This window comes from Diplotaxodon limnothrissa, linkage group LG1, assembly GCF_057381915.1.
Source record: "Diplotaxodon limnothrissa isolate DT_005_m linkage group LG1, D_limnothrissa_male_GT1.1, whole genome shotgun sequence".
NCBI classification, from domain to species: domain Eukaryota; kingdom Metazoa; phylum Chordata; class Actinopteri; order Cichliformes; family Cichlidae; genus Diplotaxodon; species Diplotaxodon limnothrissa.
Window position 1 is genome coordinate 23,361,029 of NC_140596.1, and position 17,615 is coordinate 23,378,643.

At 42.5% G+C, this 17,615-nt stretch overlaps 2 protein-coding genes across 3 annotated transcripts in view; one reads left to right on the forward strand and one right to left on the reverse strand.

Moving 5' to 3' along the window:
* The window catches only part of igdcc3 (immunoglobulin superfamily, DCC subclass, member 3), a 65,160-nt gene extending 57,558 nt beyond the window's left edge, over window positions 1-7,602 (reverse strand). The window contains exons 1-2 of the mRNA XM_085355379.1: window positions 7,539-7,602; window positions 1,801-2,106 (exon numbers count right to left, since the gene is read on the reverse strand). Of these exons, the coding sequence (XP_085211505.1) occupies window positions 1,801-2,106; window positions 7,539-7,602 (370 nt within the window). The remainder of the gene's footprint in view (window positions 1-1,800; window positions 2,107-7,538) is intronic.
* Window positions 7,603-12,580: 4,978 nt separating this feature from the next.
* ano5b (anoctamin 5b) overlaps window positions 12,581-17,615 on the forward strand; it is a 28,921-nt gene continuing 23,886 nt past the window's right edge. The window contains exons 1-2 of one of the 2 annotated variants that reach the window (XM_085344206.1): window positions 12,581-12,866; window positions 17,494-17,538. In XM_085344206.1, the coding sequence (XP_085200332.1) occupies window positions 12,800-12,866; window positions 17,494-17,538 (112 nt within the window). In that variant the 5' untranslated portion in view covers window positions 12,581-12,799. The remainder of the gene's footprint in view (window positions 12,867-17,493; window positions 17,539-17,615) is intronic. The other variant, XM_085344287.1, reaches the window with a different exon arrangement.

Here is a 17,615-nt window from a genome sequence, read left to right on the forward strand (position 1 = left end):
GGATTTAGATCTAGTTACACACTGCATGTGTGAGAGAAAAAAATATTCGATGATATATTGTATTTTTCAAATCTCTAAATATCGGTGTGGGCATTGTTAAAAACCGTACATCAGTCAGGCTCCACAAATTAATGTGGGGGGGTTTTTTCCACCAAGTTTTCCTACCCCTGATTCATTTTGTGAAATGAAGGGGCACTACTGTTGACTTTTCCCTCATGCAGAATCAAAAATGTGCCGCAACAGAGGATTCAATATGACCTTTGAAAAGAAAGACCTTTTAGGGAGGCTGTGAAAGGTTGCATGTGCTTGACAACGCCAGCCACTGAGCTGCAGTGACTTTTCCCTCTGGCCAGTGAGACGTCCATGCTAACCTCCCTATCCCACTGGGTTAAAAGCTGTATTGGGCACAACAGCACAGCAGTACCCTGTCTACATATAACCACAGGAATCAACAGGCTTCTGTGAGCCTTTGTCCATCTCTGTGTTTGAGAATATACATAACAGAGCCTTCGAAAAAGACTTAACTCGGCACAATGTGGAGCAGTACAGTATCACTAAAACTGCAGGAGGAGTGTGGATCCTGGATGCCTTTGACTTAAAGTAAGTGGAGACATGCGAAACAGTGACAAGATTAAAAATGCAGTAACAATTAACCATGGCAACAACGCAGGGAAAACGGGGTTGAACTAGAGGGACTTCAAACAAAGGGTCTGGTCGTCATGCTTGAGAAAATGCACCTTGATGCCTCTACCACTGAGTGGGTTGCTGGGTTTCTTCGAGCTTATTGCACTCTTACAAAGCAGCTTGGAGACTCTCAGTATGAGCGCTTGTTAATGCTAAATTCAAAAGGCTTCTATTTCTAAGCAGCACTGCAGATGAGCATCAGAAAGTTCATTACACTCAAAGGCGTAGATTAAATTATTCAAGCAGCTGGGGATATATTAAGAGCATTTACTTGAGCATGCACAGCAGCAATACAGAGACTAAACCAAAATACCTGAGGTAAGCTTCCATTACAATGTTTACATTTTATTTATAGAAAAATGATCATAACTCAAAATCACAAGTAAGTGCTTGTGATTCTGCTTGTGTTGTAACTGCATTGACTTCCATTCAGTTAAAACAATCAGTTCGAGACAAACTGATATATTGGTATCCTGATATAGGATAATGTAGGATGATGAAGCCAGTATCTCATAATGACAACAAAAGAGCAATAAAATCAACAGAGACGTCAATCATAATCATGGTCAGCTAATTCCAGAGTGAAGGAGACTTCCTCTACACGACCATCAGCTGGACTCTTTTTTTTTTAAGTCCAAAAAAAAAAATTCTTAGTGTAATTCATATATGTCGTCAACTTTTGCTGTTTATTTCACCGTGCACTTTAATATACTGCAAGGGAGCACCGGTGTATTCAAATAAGTGCGACGCATTTAAACCAACCCATATGGAAAAGAAATAGTAAAAACTTATATATGATTTACTCATGAAAGTGGCCACTTTCTCATTACTTTCATATATTGTTTTAGTAAGTATCCAAAACATACAAGTTTCATTATATAATTTTTCAAGGGGTCTTATATCTGTTTTCACTCTTATATGCTTTTCATACAAGTTTCACACAAGACAGATACAAACTTTATAAGATTTATATATATCTTTTCCTTATGGGAAGAAAAATCCTCCCTGGCTGAAAAATTTCACTTCCAGAAACTACTCCCCAAAATTCAGTAGTTACTGGGGACTGCTCGCTGCTACTACCATTTATTTATGCTGATGACCAAAAGAAAGACTTACTGGCTGCCTGAATGCGTGCCTTACGGCTCACCACCAACCCAAAGGAATTCTGGGCGATGCACTCGTAGTCGCCCTCATCAGAGGAGCCGTCAGATTTGGTCTTCTGGAAGTGTGCAATCAGCAGCGAGCCATTGATGAAGGTGGTATGATGCTGGTCCTGAGTTAAAAGTAGGCCATTACGCCTCCACTGTGTCGTAATCGGGGGGATGCCATCCACCTGGCAGTGGAGCATGAGAGGCTGCTCCTGCACAGCAATAATGTCACTGGGCTCCAAGGTGAAGGACAGCTCTGCCTCGCACATCACACCTGAGGAAACACAAACACATACATTTTAACACAAAAATAAATGGTAAAATGGACTAATGTTTATATATTTATATAGCGCTTTTCTACTGTAACTCAGGACTCAAAAGGCTTTTTACAACAAATTTCCTTCAACCAATCACAAACCGTTTGTTTCTATACCTATTCACCTGGTCACACAGATGCACCGGGCCAACTCAGGGTTCATCTTGCCCAAGCCAGGGACTGAACCACAGACCTTGCAATCAAGTTCCATTACAGCTCCAGATTGAGCTATTGAGTGTGCGTGCAAAATGTGGTGGCGTTGGCTGTGTATGATTACTGGAAACCACACGACCTCGAGTTGAGTAACTTGCGTTACCCATGTTATGCTCTCACTTCCTTTAAGTCTATTTCATTCACACATTTTTACTGTTTCTGCTTTACTAAACTACAATCTCATTTTCATTTTTATCACCAATTCAGTGCTCTCCATTTAAATGTTAGCAGGAAGAGCGCTGCAGAGTTTGGAGTAACTGTCAGTTTAAAGATTCTTCACAGCTTTGCTTTGACCTAACATTAAACACAGGTGCATATAAAGCTCAGAGGAGTCAGCTTTAATAGTAATGAGTAAAAGCTGAATTCCTAACATTAAAAAAAAATCTACACAGTGAGTGTAATAGTTGTAAAATATGTGTTATGTGACCTCCGCGATAGTCCTTCGGGGCCTTACTGCAGCATTCTATGTAAGGTGGAGAGATGAATGGACCCAATACCTATAATACATAATCCTTATGAAAACTCCTTGTGAAATCATACATTTATTATCTTATGTGCGTCACAAAATATCTTCCTTTTAATTTACATTTATTTTTCTCTGTCAAGTTAGTGAAGCTTTTTTAGCCTTTTTCAATGCCATCCATCCTTTTCAACAACCCTTACTACCCGGGGTCACAATGGATGCCAACCACTGCATCAAAGCTGATAATTTCCACATTAACCTCTGAAGCAAACAGTAACCATGTTCCTAATGTCCTTATAGCTGCTCACCAGGCCTCACACCTGATGAATACCCCTATGGAAAAGAAATATTAAAAACTTATATGATTTACTCATGAAAGTGGCCACTTTCTCATTACTTTCATATATTGTTTTAGTAAGTGTCCAAAACATACAAGTTTCATTTATATAATTTTTCAAGGGATCTTGAAACAGGGGATATCTGTTTTCACTCTTGTATGCTTTTCATACAAGTTTCACACAAGACAGATACAAACTTTTATTTATATATATCTTTTCCATATGGGTAAAACGCCTTGGCTGAGCCACCTCCGGGCTACAGTCCCAAGAGGATTCACCGTCTGTGGAGTGAACGCACCCCAAGCGAGTGTATTCTTGTACTAAAGAAAAGCACTTGTAGTCTTCTAGTGACTGTACCGTTTAACCTGTGGCTGTAACACTGTCACAGCTCATTCGCACTTTCATTTTCATCCGTCAGCACAAAATTATGCAGTTTTTCTTAACCGCGCTCACAAATCTAATGTGGTTAGTGCAGATCAGATTTTCAGTGTCTGCAGTCTCTGAGGGTAAAAGAGGTTGCCGGGAGAATAATAAATAAAGGATGTAAACAGCCTGACTTGGCTTGGTACTATAAAAGAGGAGCTTAGCGAGCTCTCTTGGTATCACGTTTCAGCTGCTGATGGACTGAGCATTACCAGTTTCTGCCCCAGGCCTTGGAATCTGGTGGGACGGGCTAGGGGAGGGCAGCAGAGGGGGACAAAGCACAGGGGTCAAAACACAGAACCTCTGGCTTCATCATTTCAAATTCCAGAAGAGAACCACTTCCCCTGAGGAAAAGGCAGGGAATTCACTGACACACTCCACGAAGATCACATATGGAGCATAATGTAAAGAAGCAGCTCTCCCTATGTTCTGTGTCCCTTCCTTACTCCCCCCCCCCCCCCCCCCCCCTCCCCCTTACACTCAACAAGCACGGTAAGTGAAATGACCATGAGACCAGAAGAGACATCAGTGGTACCACTTGTGAAAAACAAGGGGGTGGTATTGGAGGAATAATTAACCCTTAGCTGTCAGATCCTGCTGCCTGAGCTGCTGCTCTTTAAAATGATGCCGGCCACAGAGCTCCATCTCGTTTGATCCAAATAATATCCCGCTTTCAAACAGAATCAGTCGGCAGATTTAAAAGAAAAAGAAAAAGGCAGCAGCCACACACCCAGGATGTTTTCCACTCAGCTCTACATTATTTGTGTAAACTGAAAGTATATTGGAGGCTTTTTATTCTCCTCTTTCAAAGCTGGCAAAAAAGACATTAATCAATGTTATCAAGCCTCGGAGCAGACAGGATAATAACATTTTAGTGTTCAGTGTGTATACGGGCTCATTGATCTGGAGTGGCTTAAACAACTTTAATGATTTTGTGTTCAAGCAATCAGAGTTTCTTCCATTAGCTAAAACAATCTGAGGTTGCTGGGCTCTGGCTTTCCCTATAAATATAGTGTGCTGCTAGAGTGATTGTTTAATGCCATTCTGAGCACTGGCTCGGTAGAAGGTTACAAACAACAGTATGAGAAAGGTCAGGGAAAATAATTTTCACCACAGCAGCAGATTATAAGACAGATAGATCCAATAATGCACAGGCAGAAGGAGGACAACAGAAGGAGGGGAGAGCCGGATTTTGCGCTCTGTGTGCTTTAGGTTAAGGTCATCTGTGAATGCCGAGCATCCAGGGGTGTGCAGAGGGAGAGGAAATCACAGCTGTACAAATTAGTGGCAAAACCAGTGGCCTAGCCACAGAAACACGTTTGCGGGCATCAGGGTCTTCAGGCTTGGCTCTTCGTGCCTTGACGAGGAGACAGACACACATTCACACAATTTTATGCTCTTTTCATGCCCAGAAAACAGGCACTAGCGCAGGGGATTAGCGGGTAAGACTAGAGACGACCGTCAGCTAAGTGCAACTCATGCTTTGGCTTGCTTACTATTGACAGATAAGTGTGGCGGGCTGGCACTAAGATTTATTGCTGCAATAGTAGAGTGAAGATGACACCCAGTGACTCACAGACAGATCAGAGCTAGCAGACACAAGCGCCACTGACAGAGCTAAGTAAGCTCAGGACACACCACAAGCAAAGTGAGGATACAAAGTTACTGATATCATATCACATGATAGCACAATAATAATGGGTGTAGTCCAAGTCCAGACATTATACTTAACTAAACTTAATCAACTAGATTAGAATTACTTACAAAAGGCCTTGTTGAAAAACTACGATCTGTGATATAGTCTTAGAGATTCAAGTTAAATATGACATTAAAGGAAAAGTAAGGTTGACTAAAGCAGTTTTATCAGTAGTTACCTGCGCTCTCTTCTCACTCTGTCATTATGTGCGTGTTAAGTGTGACTCTAAATACTGCATTAACTCAAAGATGGGGTTTATTTTCAATGCATGGCTTGATTGAAATGCTTCCCACACTTCACAAGTACACACACACACACACACACACACATATATATATATATGAACTGTAGATGGAAAAACTGCGGCGGCACTATCTTGTGAGTGTCAAGAATTAAATAAAAATAGACTTTTAAAAAAACACCAAAAACTTGAAACTTTAAGTATGATTGAGTGCGTAAGTGCAGATGAAACAAACGAGAGTTGTGAGCATGAATAAAACCATTAAAATGAACAACTTCAATTCCTTTGCTGGTTATAAAGCCTCTAATGTCTGGCTAAAAACAAACAAACAAACAAACAAACAAACCAATATTTATTTCTTTTCCTGGGGGAAGACTATATGTGCAGGACTGATGCTAAATTTCCCTCCTATAGGCTTCAGCTTGATATATTATTAATCAATACTCTGGTTTTCTAGCTACCTTTATGCTCCATCGCATTAAAGAGCGTGCTGCTTCAACTGATATTTACCCATTATAATAGAAGCTTGGAGCTGTTTAGTTATGGTAATAATGCTAAGAAGTAGCCCATGAGGTGAAAAGAAAGTAGTTGCACAGTTCAGCTCTCTCCATTACTCATCTGTTGCCGGTGAACTGCGCAATCTTCCCTCAGATTAACCAAATCATTTTGAATTAAAATGCAAATCAGTTTGGATTTTTGATGCTCTCGTTTTTCTCTGAAGCTCGAAACTCACAAGCCACCTCAGAGCCGTCCATTCAAAGCAAATAATTAACCCTCTGATAAACTGAACTTTTTCTTAATCGTGAGATCTTCAGAGTGATGCTCTGAACTCTTCCTGGCTCTCTGACTTCTTCAGTCCCCATGAGATCTAAGGCCAGCTTTGGTCTGAATTCTTTTCTCTGTGTTATCAAAACTGCCTAAAATATCATAAAAGGTGCCTTTATCTAAACTGAATCTAATCTCTGCGGCGGCCAGGCACTTGAAGGCGCTTCATTTCCTTAATGTGATGGGAAGATTGGAGCTTCATCCATCACAGAGCTCTGTTTCTGACGTTTTTGTTCCCAGCCCTCTCGCTGAACATGTTATGAACCACTGTGTACAGGCCTTTATGATTCCAGTGGGGCCTTTGTGGGTCCCTGTGTGGTATGCTTTGCAAATACTCAATACTCTCTCTTGCCTTTGAATTAAGGGGGCCCCACATAGAGCGAGAGAGAAACTGTCTGTCATATTGAACAAAGGGATGTGAAAGAAAATTTGAAAAGAAAGAGAGAGACAGTCTTGACATTTAATCTGTACAAATATTCTCCCCAGCAGGCAATAACTACAGTCGTTTAATCTATTCTGAGAGCAATAACCACTGTCACCTCACCCAGTCGCAGGGTGGTGTGCTCTGAGGACTGGACAGTCAAGACCTCCATCTGCTTTGAAAAAGTCCCCTGATATTAAATGAAACTATTTATGAGAGGCGCATAGTCACTTTTTACAAGTTAGCTGTGAGTTAAGCCCTTCTAACCTGCACACTGTTGGCTCCTGTTGGCAAGACTTTCTCTGTGTAGGCAATCATAGTTCACCCTTAACTTTAATCTAATGTGGATCAAAATACGTGCAAATGAGATATCGACCCTCATTATTGGGGGACTACAGCAAACTTGGGTGGGATGCCTCGTATCGTGGAGCTACCTGGACATCTGAGTGCTCCGAAGCATCTGTGCGTAAAAACACTTACAGTACAAGCGCTGCAGAAAGCACAGAGTACAACTTTAAGCACACTCCAGGTGTTGGTGCACATGTCGGCAAAGTGCACACAGGCATTCCGCGGTGCACGAGACACAAGGGCGCTCACTCCGGCTCTTACTGCCCAGAATACAAACAGACACCGGAGAGGGGCCAAGTTCAGGGTTACTGGTCACTAACAGGCTCGCTGCTTGCTGTAAGCACCGAGCTGAGAGAGGCTGTCCTCCTCTGTCACGCTGTTACACTCTGCTGCATACTACGCTATAAGATAATGCCACTTACCGATTAAAGCGTTCAGGAGTATTCCCAAAAAGCACAGAAGGCGGCGGCGCCTTGTGGGTGCCATTTAAACACGGAAGATATTCCAGCACTCGCAGAGAACAACGTGAGATGAACAAACACGGGTCAAAGAAAAAAAAAAGAGCGAAAGGAGCGCAGACGTCCAGCTTCAGATACTACATGTTCCGACCTACAGTGCTACATTGAGGTGGTGGGTCGCAGGGGTCGAACGAGATTTCGCCATTTTTAACCATCTATCAGCAGTCTGTCAGCATCCCGCTCTCTCTCTCTAGCCTCCTCACTCACTCTGCTGTATCCTAAAAACTGCCTCAACCCCCCCCCTCTCTCTCTCTCTCTCTCTCTCTCTCTCACACACACACACACACACACACACACACACACACACACACACACACACACACACTGAATCTGGTCTCAAACAAAAGAGCCGACTGCTGACTGTTTTGCTCTCAGTGCACGAGAAACCTGCACAAGCGGCATGATTTCTGCATGTCAGGAAAACAAAGCCAACCTTGTATCAGTACAGATGACTGCTCCTAATTACAGCAATCAGTCATTATCCCAATAATAAAAAAGAATAATTAATTGAGATTATATCGATTTTCATACGGGAAATATGACGTAACAAGCCTCAGATATCAGTAAATTAATAAATAAATTAACAGACTGTGACAATGAATGATTTTTATTGTATGAAATAAAAAATAGCAACCATCTGGTTCCAAACTGAACACATGACATCTGTGTCTTTAATTGTTCGTTAGTTTGCGCTGGTTTGGGTTTGTTTTCAGCTTCAGTTCTACGAGGACAATGAAACCAAAATGGTGTAACTGTGTCAGGTTGGCTGTATGTGTTTTATTTAAAGCTGATGGTTCAGCACAAGTAAACCTGATATGATAAATAAGGAAGGAGGGCTTCCGAGCACAAGGTTACGACAAAGCTCAGCTGTTTAGCTGTAGACGAGCTCCTCCTAGTGGCGGTATTTATGAATCTGTGTACACCTTATCTGTGTCAGCCATGCGCTCCGTTATTTACTGGACTAACACGTGTCACATGTTTAAAAAACCACACTCAGTGATGACTTCATTAGGTGCAGCCTGCTAGTACCGGGATGGTCTTCAGATCGATTCTGCAAGTTGCAGGAAATTCTGGTCCATGTTGACATGACAGCATCACACAGTTGCTGCACATTTGTTGGGCTGTACATCCATGATGTGAATCCTACCACATCCCAAAGGTGCTGTACTGGACTGAGATATTTCAAGCCTTTATTTGTTATAATTTTGTTGGCCATGGCTTACAACTTGTGAAAACCCCCAATTCAAAAGCTCAGAAAATCAGAATATTACACGAAAACAATAAAACAAAGATTTTAAATAGAGAAATGTCGGACCTCTGAAAAGTAATCATGCATATGTACTCGGTACTTGGTTTGGGTCACATGAATTACTGCCTCAGTGCGGCATAGTATATATGCCCTATGCCACTGAGGTGTTATGTAAGCCAGGATGCTTCAATAGTGGCCTTCAGCTCTTCTCCATTGTTCAGTCTCATGTCTCTCATCTTTCTCTTGGCAATGCCCCATAGATTCTCTTTGGAGTTCAGGTCAGGTGAGTTTTCTGACCAATGAAGCACAACAATCCCATGATCATTGAGCCAGGTTTTGGTACTTTTGGCAGCGTGGGCAGGTGCCAAGTCCTGCTGGAAACTGATGTCAGCATCTCCATAAAGCTCGTCTGCAGAAGGAAGCTGGTAGACGGCTGCGTTGCCACAGGATGTCCAGAACTCAAAGGACAAATATCAGCCAGAGAAAATTCATTGAATTTATTTAAAATAGCTGTTTTAGGTCCTCCTCCTTTAACCCTTTCATGCATGGATTATGACAACTTCAATCAGGATTTTTCTCTTAAGTACTTTAATTCATCTTTTCATGCCTAAAGATGAAATCCCTATTGAGGTTGGCATACTTCATGCATGACAGGGTTAAATAGCAATAATTACAATGAAACACGACATACATCTCTAGTAACATTAAACGACCAGTGGGTGGCAGGGTATGGCGTGACACATCAGTGTCCGGTGTAGTGGTTTATGTGCAAGTATACCATCAACACTGACACAAATACAAGAAAACAGCCTTTGAATAGCTGTCCACTGTAGTGACCACTATGCGTGAAAGGGTTAAGGAGCAAAGTTAGCTTTAAGCCAACCCTGCTGTTATTGGCTGCCCCTCGCAAACAGAAGGTTTGAACACTAGGTATCTGTGTGTCTAAAACTATGTATGGCTGTGGTTCATTGGGCAGAGCTAGTTCAGTCCCCAGTTCTTACAGTCTGCATGTAGAAAGTATCCTTGGGTAAGATGCTGCTTCCCAAGTAATATCTCTGTCTAAATAAATAAATAAATCTGGGTAAATTCCCAGATGATTAAACATGGAACTATTTTCCTGGTAATACCTGAAATGAGTAAAGAAAATCAACTTATTTATACCTATTTATGCAAGATAATTCATAACTTTATTGAGGGGGTTATATTGGTTGGGTCTGATTATTGGGGGGGTCATAACCTCCCTAACCACCCTGGAAATTACGCCCCTGCTCCCAAGTGTCCTCAGATGCTTCTATCAGTATGTGTGTGTGTGTGTGTGTGTGTGTGTGTGTGTGTGTGTGTGTGTGTGTGTGTGTGTGTGTGTGTGTTTTACCCAGAGTTTGGTGGCTATAGCATTGGCTTGTGGAGGGAGGAGGAGGCCTTTTCTGTCAAGCAGACAGAGACCTTGTGTGTGCTGCGAAATAGCAACAAGGGTTGAGAGCAGTTTATCAGATGTAAGCATCAGCAAGGTCTCAGCAAAAAAAAAACAATTAGGCAAAGCAAAAAGCTTGTACTAATGTGTGTGAATGAGTGAAAGATGTGTAGAGTAGAAAGTGCTTGAGTGCTCAGTTAATGTAAAGAAGTGGTCTACGAGTACTAAAACATCCTCGTCAGCTACTGAAAATCATCTTTAGCATCTTTAGTTTTTGCATTTGTTGTGGTCAGGAACTGGCGGGAGAAAATGAATGAGAATATTCCTCTGGTCTTTAAGATAGAGTCATTTTTTTCTGCTCATTTCCAGTTAAATATTTTATTTGTGGATTCCACTATATCGCTTCACATAACTCACAGTTTTCTCTCTCTCTCTCCACATATATAGATATAGATATAAAATATCCCCCGCTCACCCCTGCAGGCAGTCTATCCTTCAAGCTCAGGTCTTCTACCAGAGGCCTGGGAGCTTGAGGGTCCTGCGCAGTATCTTAGCTGTTCCCAGGACTGCGCTCTTCTGGACAGAGATCTGTTATTCCCGGGATCTGCTGGAGCCACTCGCCTAGCTTGGGAGTCACCGCACCTAGTGCTCCGATTACCACGGGGACCACCGTTACCTTCACCCTCCACATCCTCTCGAGCTCTTCTCTGAGCCCTTGGTATTTCTCCAGCTTCTCGTGTTCCTTCTTCCTGATATTGCTGTCATTCGGAACCGCTACATCGATCACTACGGCCGTCTTCTTCTGTTTGTCTACCACCACTATGTCTGGTTGGTTAGCCACCACCATTTTGTCCGTCTGTATCTGGAAGTCCCACAGGATCTTAGCTCGGTCATTCTCCACCACCCTTGGGGGCATCTCCCATTTTGACCTCGGGACTTCCAGGTTATACTCGGCACAGATGTTCCTGTACACTATGCCGGCCACTTGGTTATGGCGTTCCATGTATGCCCTGCCTGCTAGCATCTTGCACCCTGCTGTTATGTGCTGGATTGTCTCAGGGGCATCTTTACACAGCCTGCACCTGGGGTCTTGCCTGGTGTGATAGACCCCAGCCTCTATGGATCTTGTGCTCAGAGCTTGTTCTTGTGCTGCCATGATTAGTGCCTCTGTGCTGTCTTTCAGTCCAGCTTTGTCCAGCCACTGGTAGGATTTCTGGATATCAGCCACCTCCTCTATCTGCCGGTGGTACATACCGTGCAGGGGCCTGTCCTTCCATGATGGTTCCTCGTCTCCCTCCTCTTTTTTGGGTTTCTGCTGCCTGAGGTATTCACTGAGCACTCGGTCAGTTGGGGCCATCTTCCCAATGTATTCTTGGATGTTCGTTGTCTCATCCTGGACCATGGTGCTGACACTCACCAGTCCCCGGCCCTCTTCCTTCCGCTTAGCGTACAGCCTCAGGGTGCTGGACTTGGGGTGAAACCTTCCATGCATGGTAAGGAGCTTTCTTGTCTTTATGTCAGTGGCTTCTATCTCCTCCTTTGGCCAGCCTATTACCCCAGCAGGGTACCTGATCACGGACAGGGCATACGTGTTGATGGCCTGGATCAACACCTATACATACACACACATATATATATATATATATATATATATATATATATATATATATATATATATATATATATAGATCGATCGATCGATAGATAGTGATATTAAAACTTAAAAAAGTAAAGTTTCACAGCTCCTTGGTGCAGCCCCTCAGCTCATCCACTGTTTTAACTCCCAACCCTTTAAGCCAACTTTCTTCTGATTTGCTGCCCCTTGCAAACAGAAGGTTTGAACAAAAGATGGGATTCTGTGCTCATATCAAGAACTGCACGCCCATAGAGATCACTTGCACATATACTGAACTCAGTTATTTGAACCTCTAGCTGTGTTGAATCCATTGTAACACTATATGTATATATATGAGAGAAAATAAGTCCTTTTAACATGAGCCTGAATCGAACAAAGTAGGATTTTTAACTCTTTATTTTCAAACTCTTCATATGAAATATTGGCTTGTCTCACTACAATAGGAGCCCATAAAAATAAAGGAAGTTAAGCTTCAGTACTACAAAATGACCACAAGATGGTGCTATTTCTCAAACAGCCTCGCCACATGACAAATGTTTCCTACACGATCTCTCTCTCTCTTTTGCACACACACATACACCCAGTTTTGCCGACGTAAAAAAACAGAAAAAAAAATCAGAGCCACTCCCCTTTATGCCTGGTCTCCTCGGTTAGCACTCAGGAGCCGTGTTGGGACCGTTTCAGTGAAAATCGATTATAGTGTAAATATGATCCATCTACCCTCCCTTGACCTGGATCTCTTCGCTGATTTCAGTGTGTGATCACCCAGTGCTGGTCTTCACAGACACCGAGAGGAGACAGCGGCATCCTCACCGCCTTACCCACTTTCCCGAGAAGGTGAACCCGTTATAATAACAGCGCTAGCCGCTATGAGACGAATAAGTGGTAAGGCGAAGGATGAGACTCTGATCGAGCTGCAGAGCGCCAGGGCTGCAGGTAACCGCATAAATGCACGGTTTTATTTCTAAATGTGGCAGCTGCTGTGGCAGAGCGACGCTCTACAAGTTACAGTAATCCGAGGTTCATTGTAAACTCGCAATTCAGCAGTGAAGGGTGAATATTTATATGTCCTCTAGTTGTTTAGTCTTACGTGGCAAAACCATTTCTACATGTGGCTGTAATTTGGTTACTCGGCTTGTGCTTGTATACAGCCCAGTTAGTGATGCTGGGTTGCACCAGAGATCCCATGACCAAAACACACATGCTGTTTGTTCTTCTTGTCTACTGCTTTGATACAGCCAAGTCCCTTACAACTGCAGGGTGACACTGAGGTCACACACATAGACTGTTTCCCAAACTGAGCCAGACTGCATATTTATTTTTAGCGCACAATATCTCAGTGTACACTGTAGTAAACTATCCTAGAAGCATCTCAGGCATTTTTTAACGAATTAAATTAGAGAAGAAGACAAATTGATCCATGCTGTAAAGCATGTGAGTAAACATACTTTTTGCTATCTGTCAAGCCTAACATGTGTCACCTTATCTAATGGGACTAGCCCCCTGTGAGATAGTCAGGCTTTACTGACTCTTCGCCTATAGTCACATGAAGTCACCTCTCTGGAGGTTCACAGTCTGAACAATGTGCCACCACAGGAATGCTTTCAGACGTGAATTTGGTTGAATTATGTCGGCTTACCGTGATTTGTTGCTTCTACGTGGACATTAGAAAGTCAGTTAAGTTGATGGAGCACTGTGAAACCTAATGGTTTGGTTCTGCGGTCGTTTTAGTCCTGAGAGGATTGTATGACATTGCTGCACAGGACTTGTGTCCTGAATGAATCTTACTAATGAATGAATGAATTAAATGACTTGCTTTCACTCCAGTATCTAAAGTAGCAGATCTATGAGTTAATGACACTTTTAATGTTTTGAGCACTATGTGTCAGTCCATCCCAGTCTGAATAACCCATGTCTTTGCCTCACAAACACTAAATCTTCATTTTTATGCTGTCCTCTCGCTGACATTTGAAACTCTGCACGTGTGCAGTGGGAAACTTTTCAGCATTTCTAAAACTGAGCCACAGACGTCTGGAGGCATCCAGCAAGATTTTGCATAAGTCAGGAGACGCTCTGGTTTCCAAAAGAAACACAAATCCATAACAGGAAAAATACAAGTATACTCAAGTTGCAGTAAGAGCATGGCATGTGCTGATATCTGCTGACCTGCTGGAGGACAAGATGAATTAGGTTCACTGGAAACCTCTGTTGCTTTTGTGACAAGAGCAGCCGGGCCTTTTAATTTGTGAGCCTGCTTACCTCTGCCTAACAGACCACTGCATCACAACAAGACCATTATGAGAAGAGAAAAACAAAACGTTTATAGAACACATTTTCCAGCATTTTCATTCAATCAAACCATGTCTGAGTTAAGATTACGATGCCTCAATTACACCTTTCCCTGTTTGTATTTGCATATCCTCCGCTGTGTGTATTAGAGGGTTGTTTATAAGGACACGTGGCTGTTTATTTAGAGTGAGCAGTAGATTAAAAGACTGCTGTTCTACAGAGGCTTTGTTCGGGCTCTTATCAGGCCAGACTTTCAGCCACAAGTGAAAGGGGAAACAAAGGAGAGGAAGGATTCAGTCCTCACTTCAGTGTGTGTGTCTGTATGTGTTACCTTGTTCACAGCTGCCCAAACACTGATTTATAATCGTACATGACATTCTGCTGCTGGATAAACACCAGATGTCCATGGACAGCGTATACCGTTTGGTGGATGGTTTTCTAAAATCAACCTGCTGCTTGTTGTCACCCTCTGTCAGTAAATCTTTTTCTTGGCCAGTTCACAGTCAGGGAAAAAATCTTAATGACTCCACTTTTAAGTGCCCTCAATAGTTATTAATTACTCATTTATATCGGGATTTGCCTCCTTTTAAGGTGATCTCAATCCGCAGTCCAGCTGATGAAGTCATCTGCCAGTCAGAGGTGAAGCAGAGCCAAAGAGTTGCTATGGAAACAGGCCTTGTAATTAAATTACTCCCTTTGAGGAGGCAAACAGAACAGAATAACACATGGCAGGCAAGCAAGACGTCCTCTCACCACAACCACAGTAAGACTAGATGAGGTCTTATTGTGCTGCCAGAACTATTTTCAGAGTACAGACCTTTTGTTTTGGGCATGAAATACATTTTTTGCTCTATAAATTTTTAATCATAGGTGGCATATGCCTCTTTTTTTCCTCTGGGCTTTCACCTTTTGGTACGTTTTTGTAGAGACAAGTGACAAATAAAAAACCCATCATGTGTCTTAGTAAGGTGTCGGGCCATCGCACGATGCCAGAATAGTTTTAGCGGATTTTCAAAAGTTGTTTTCACACTTTCAGACTTCCCTGAACGTCTCTAGCCACTGCCTGACAGAGGTGCACGTGAGAAGGCTGATATCAGCTGGATCAGGCATTAGACACTCTTTAAATGTCAGTTCCCAAGTGCAAAGGATGCTTGATGTTACGCTGTGCTGATGTGTGAACAGCGCTGTTTAGAATTCGTTGCATTTACAGCTAGTGAATGGGCGTCGTCTGTGCCGCCTCCGGCATGCAGGGAGCTCCCTCGCCTAAACCACACAGAGCATGTGCAGTAGCGCGAAAACAGCTGAAGGGAAGTGTTTCCTGTTGTGTTTTGTTTGAGAAAGAACAACAACATCTATCCTGACTCAATTTTTGCAAAATTTGCCCAAAGCTCACATGTGAAAACACCTCTGAAAAGTCGCTGGGACTCTGATGAAAACTTGGAATATCGTTTTTCCAGAAGATACGCCCCTGATTTGGTGCTTTGATGACTGTAGAGGAACGCACTATCTGTCACCACCATCACCGACTGGGTGGAGATCTTGTGAGGGAAAGTTCAGTAGCAAATGATTCGTGTCATTTTCATACTGATCAAAAGATTCAGTGACCCATCGTGCCAGTCCCACCAGGATAGACGTGTTTTATCAGGGCAAAAGGTAACACCTCCATATTGATTCTTTTCTTAGGTGATAAGGGCACTCAAAGCAGCAAACCATTCCCCCTCACCAACATCCTTACTGTAGGAGTGTAGGAGTTTTTCCTTTAATATGTCACCAGTCTATATGGGTGCTCTTTACAGGGCAGCTTTGGATGCAGGAACCTGACTCACTGTTGTGCCGTCTCTCATTGGTTAATGTTGTTAATCTACTTATTGGGCAAACAAAACGCCCAAGGCCTTCATATCATAGACGCAAGGAAGCTACTTTTGTGCCCTAATCTGTCTCGTCCAGTCATCCTTTCAAAAAATTTCGTCAAACATCTCTTCCTTAAAAGCCCGTCAGACACGTCAAGTGTTGAAGTCCAGGCGTGTTATGTTGTGTCTGTTTAACGCGATGAATTATGACTTCTGCTCTGCATATGACCTCTTCAGCTGGCACTGTTCAAGCTTTCCGGTAATTGTCAGGAAAGTATCAACAATTTCCTGATGATAAGAAAGGAAACTTGTGTTCTTGGCAACAACATGAGCATGATACAAATGTGAAAACACAACTGTCAACATTTCAAACAATGCTTTCTAAAAATAAGACACCATTAAAAAACAACCCACTTTATCAGTAGTGTTCCCTTGTATATGTTTAAAGCCTCACGTATTCAATGTTTTCAAACAACATTTATATTAATCTGGATGCATTTTGAATATAGTCAGCTGTATTGACAGGAAATGTTGAGTGGCAGACTTTGAGGATGCCTCGTCCTAGAAGACAGAGGCCCTGGGTTTGAGCTCAGGATGTTGTGGTTTGACTGAAACAGGGTGTGCACCGTGCTTGCAAGATTAAAAGTTCTTATTTGCGTTTTTGCATCAAATTTTAAAATTTAATTCAGTTCTTTTTGTAAAAACCTGACATACTTGCCTGATGCTCTCATCAAGACTCACTTGTGGTTCGCGTGATCCTGCATATTGGATGACTTTGAGTGGGAACCCCTATTTAGACTACAGTATTGTTCATCGCATTAATATTTCATATACATCGATTTGCAATTGAGCCCTCATGCCCCATCTGGTATTATTAAACTCATGAATAGAGAGAAGTTGTAGAGCAGTCTGTGATATGTTTGTATTACTTCTCTTGAGAAAGGATTATGCTGTCATAATAAACCAGTGCTGTGTTTTCCATTTGTCAAAGTGGAAGGTCGAACAACACTCTGAAGAGCTCTTAATCGAGTAAAATATAGAACGCCTGTTTCAGTACAGCAAGCAGGACATTCTAGCTCTGTGCCAGGCACACTGAAGAGCTACACGAGAGTTGTTAGCGGGGCCTCTTCTGAACCATAGGCGCCCACGCATGTTGCTTGAGTCATAGTAAAAACGATTTGCTTGATACTGAATCAAAGGTACAAAAACACAGCGAGTGCTTTTCATCAGTGGTCTCGATGATCTGCAACATATAAAAGCTGTGGTCTGATTTCCAGCAGTGATAGGACTCTCTGTTGTACTTTTATGCTGTTCTTTTAATGCTTGTGTAAGTGAAAGTCTGATGGCTCAATATTTAACCTTTGTGTTGTCCTGATCTACAGTTTAATTCCACCTCCTAACCACTGTCTGTCTGTCCCTTAAAGATGTTCCTGCTGTGTTGACTGCATTCAGGATTAATCTCCACCCAGGTATGGGCAGATCAGAGGCTTTATGTGACGCCTGTCTGTCCGTCCTCGCGTCATTGTAATCTCTGCTATTTCTCTTC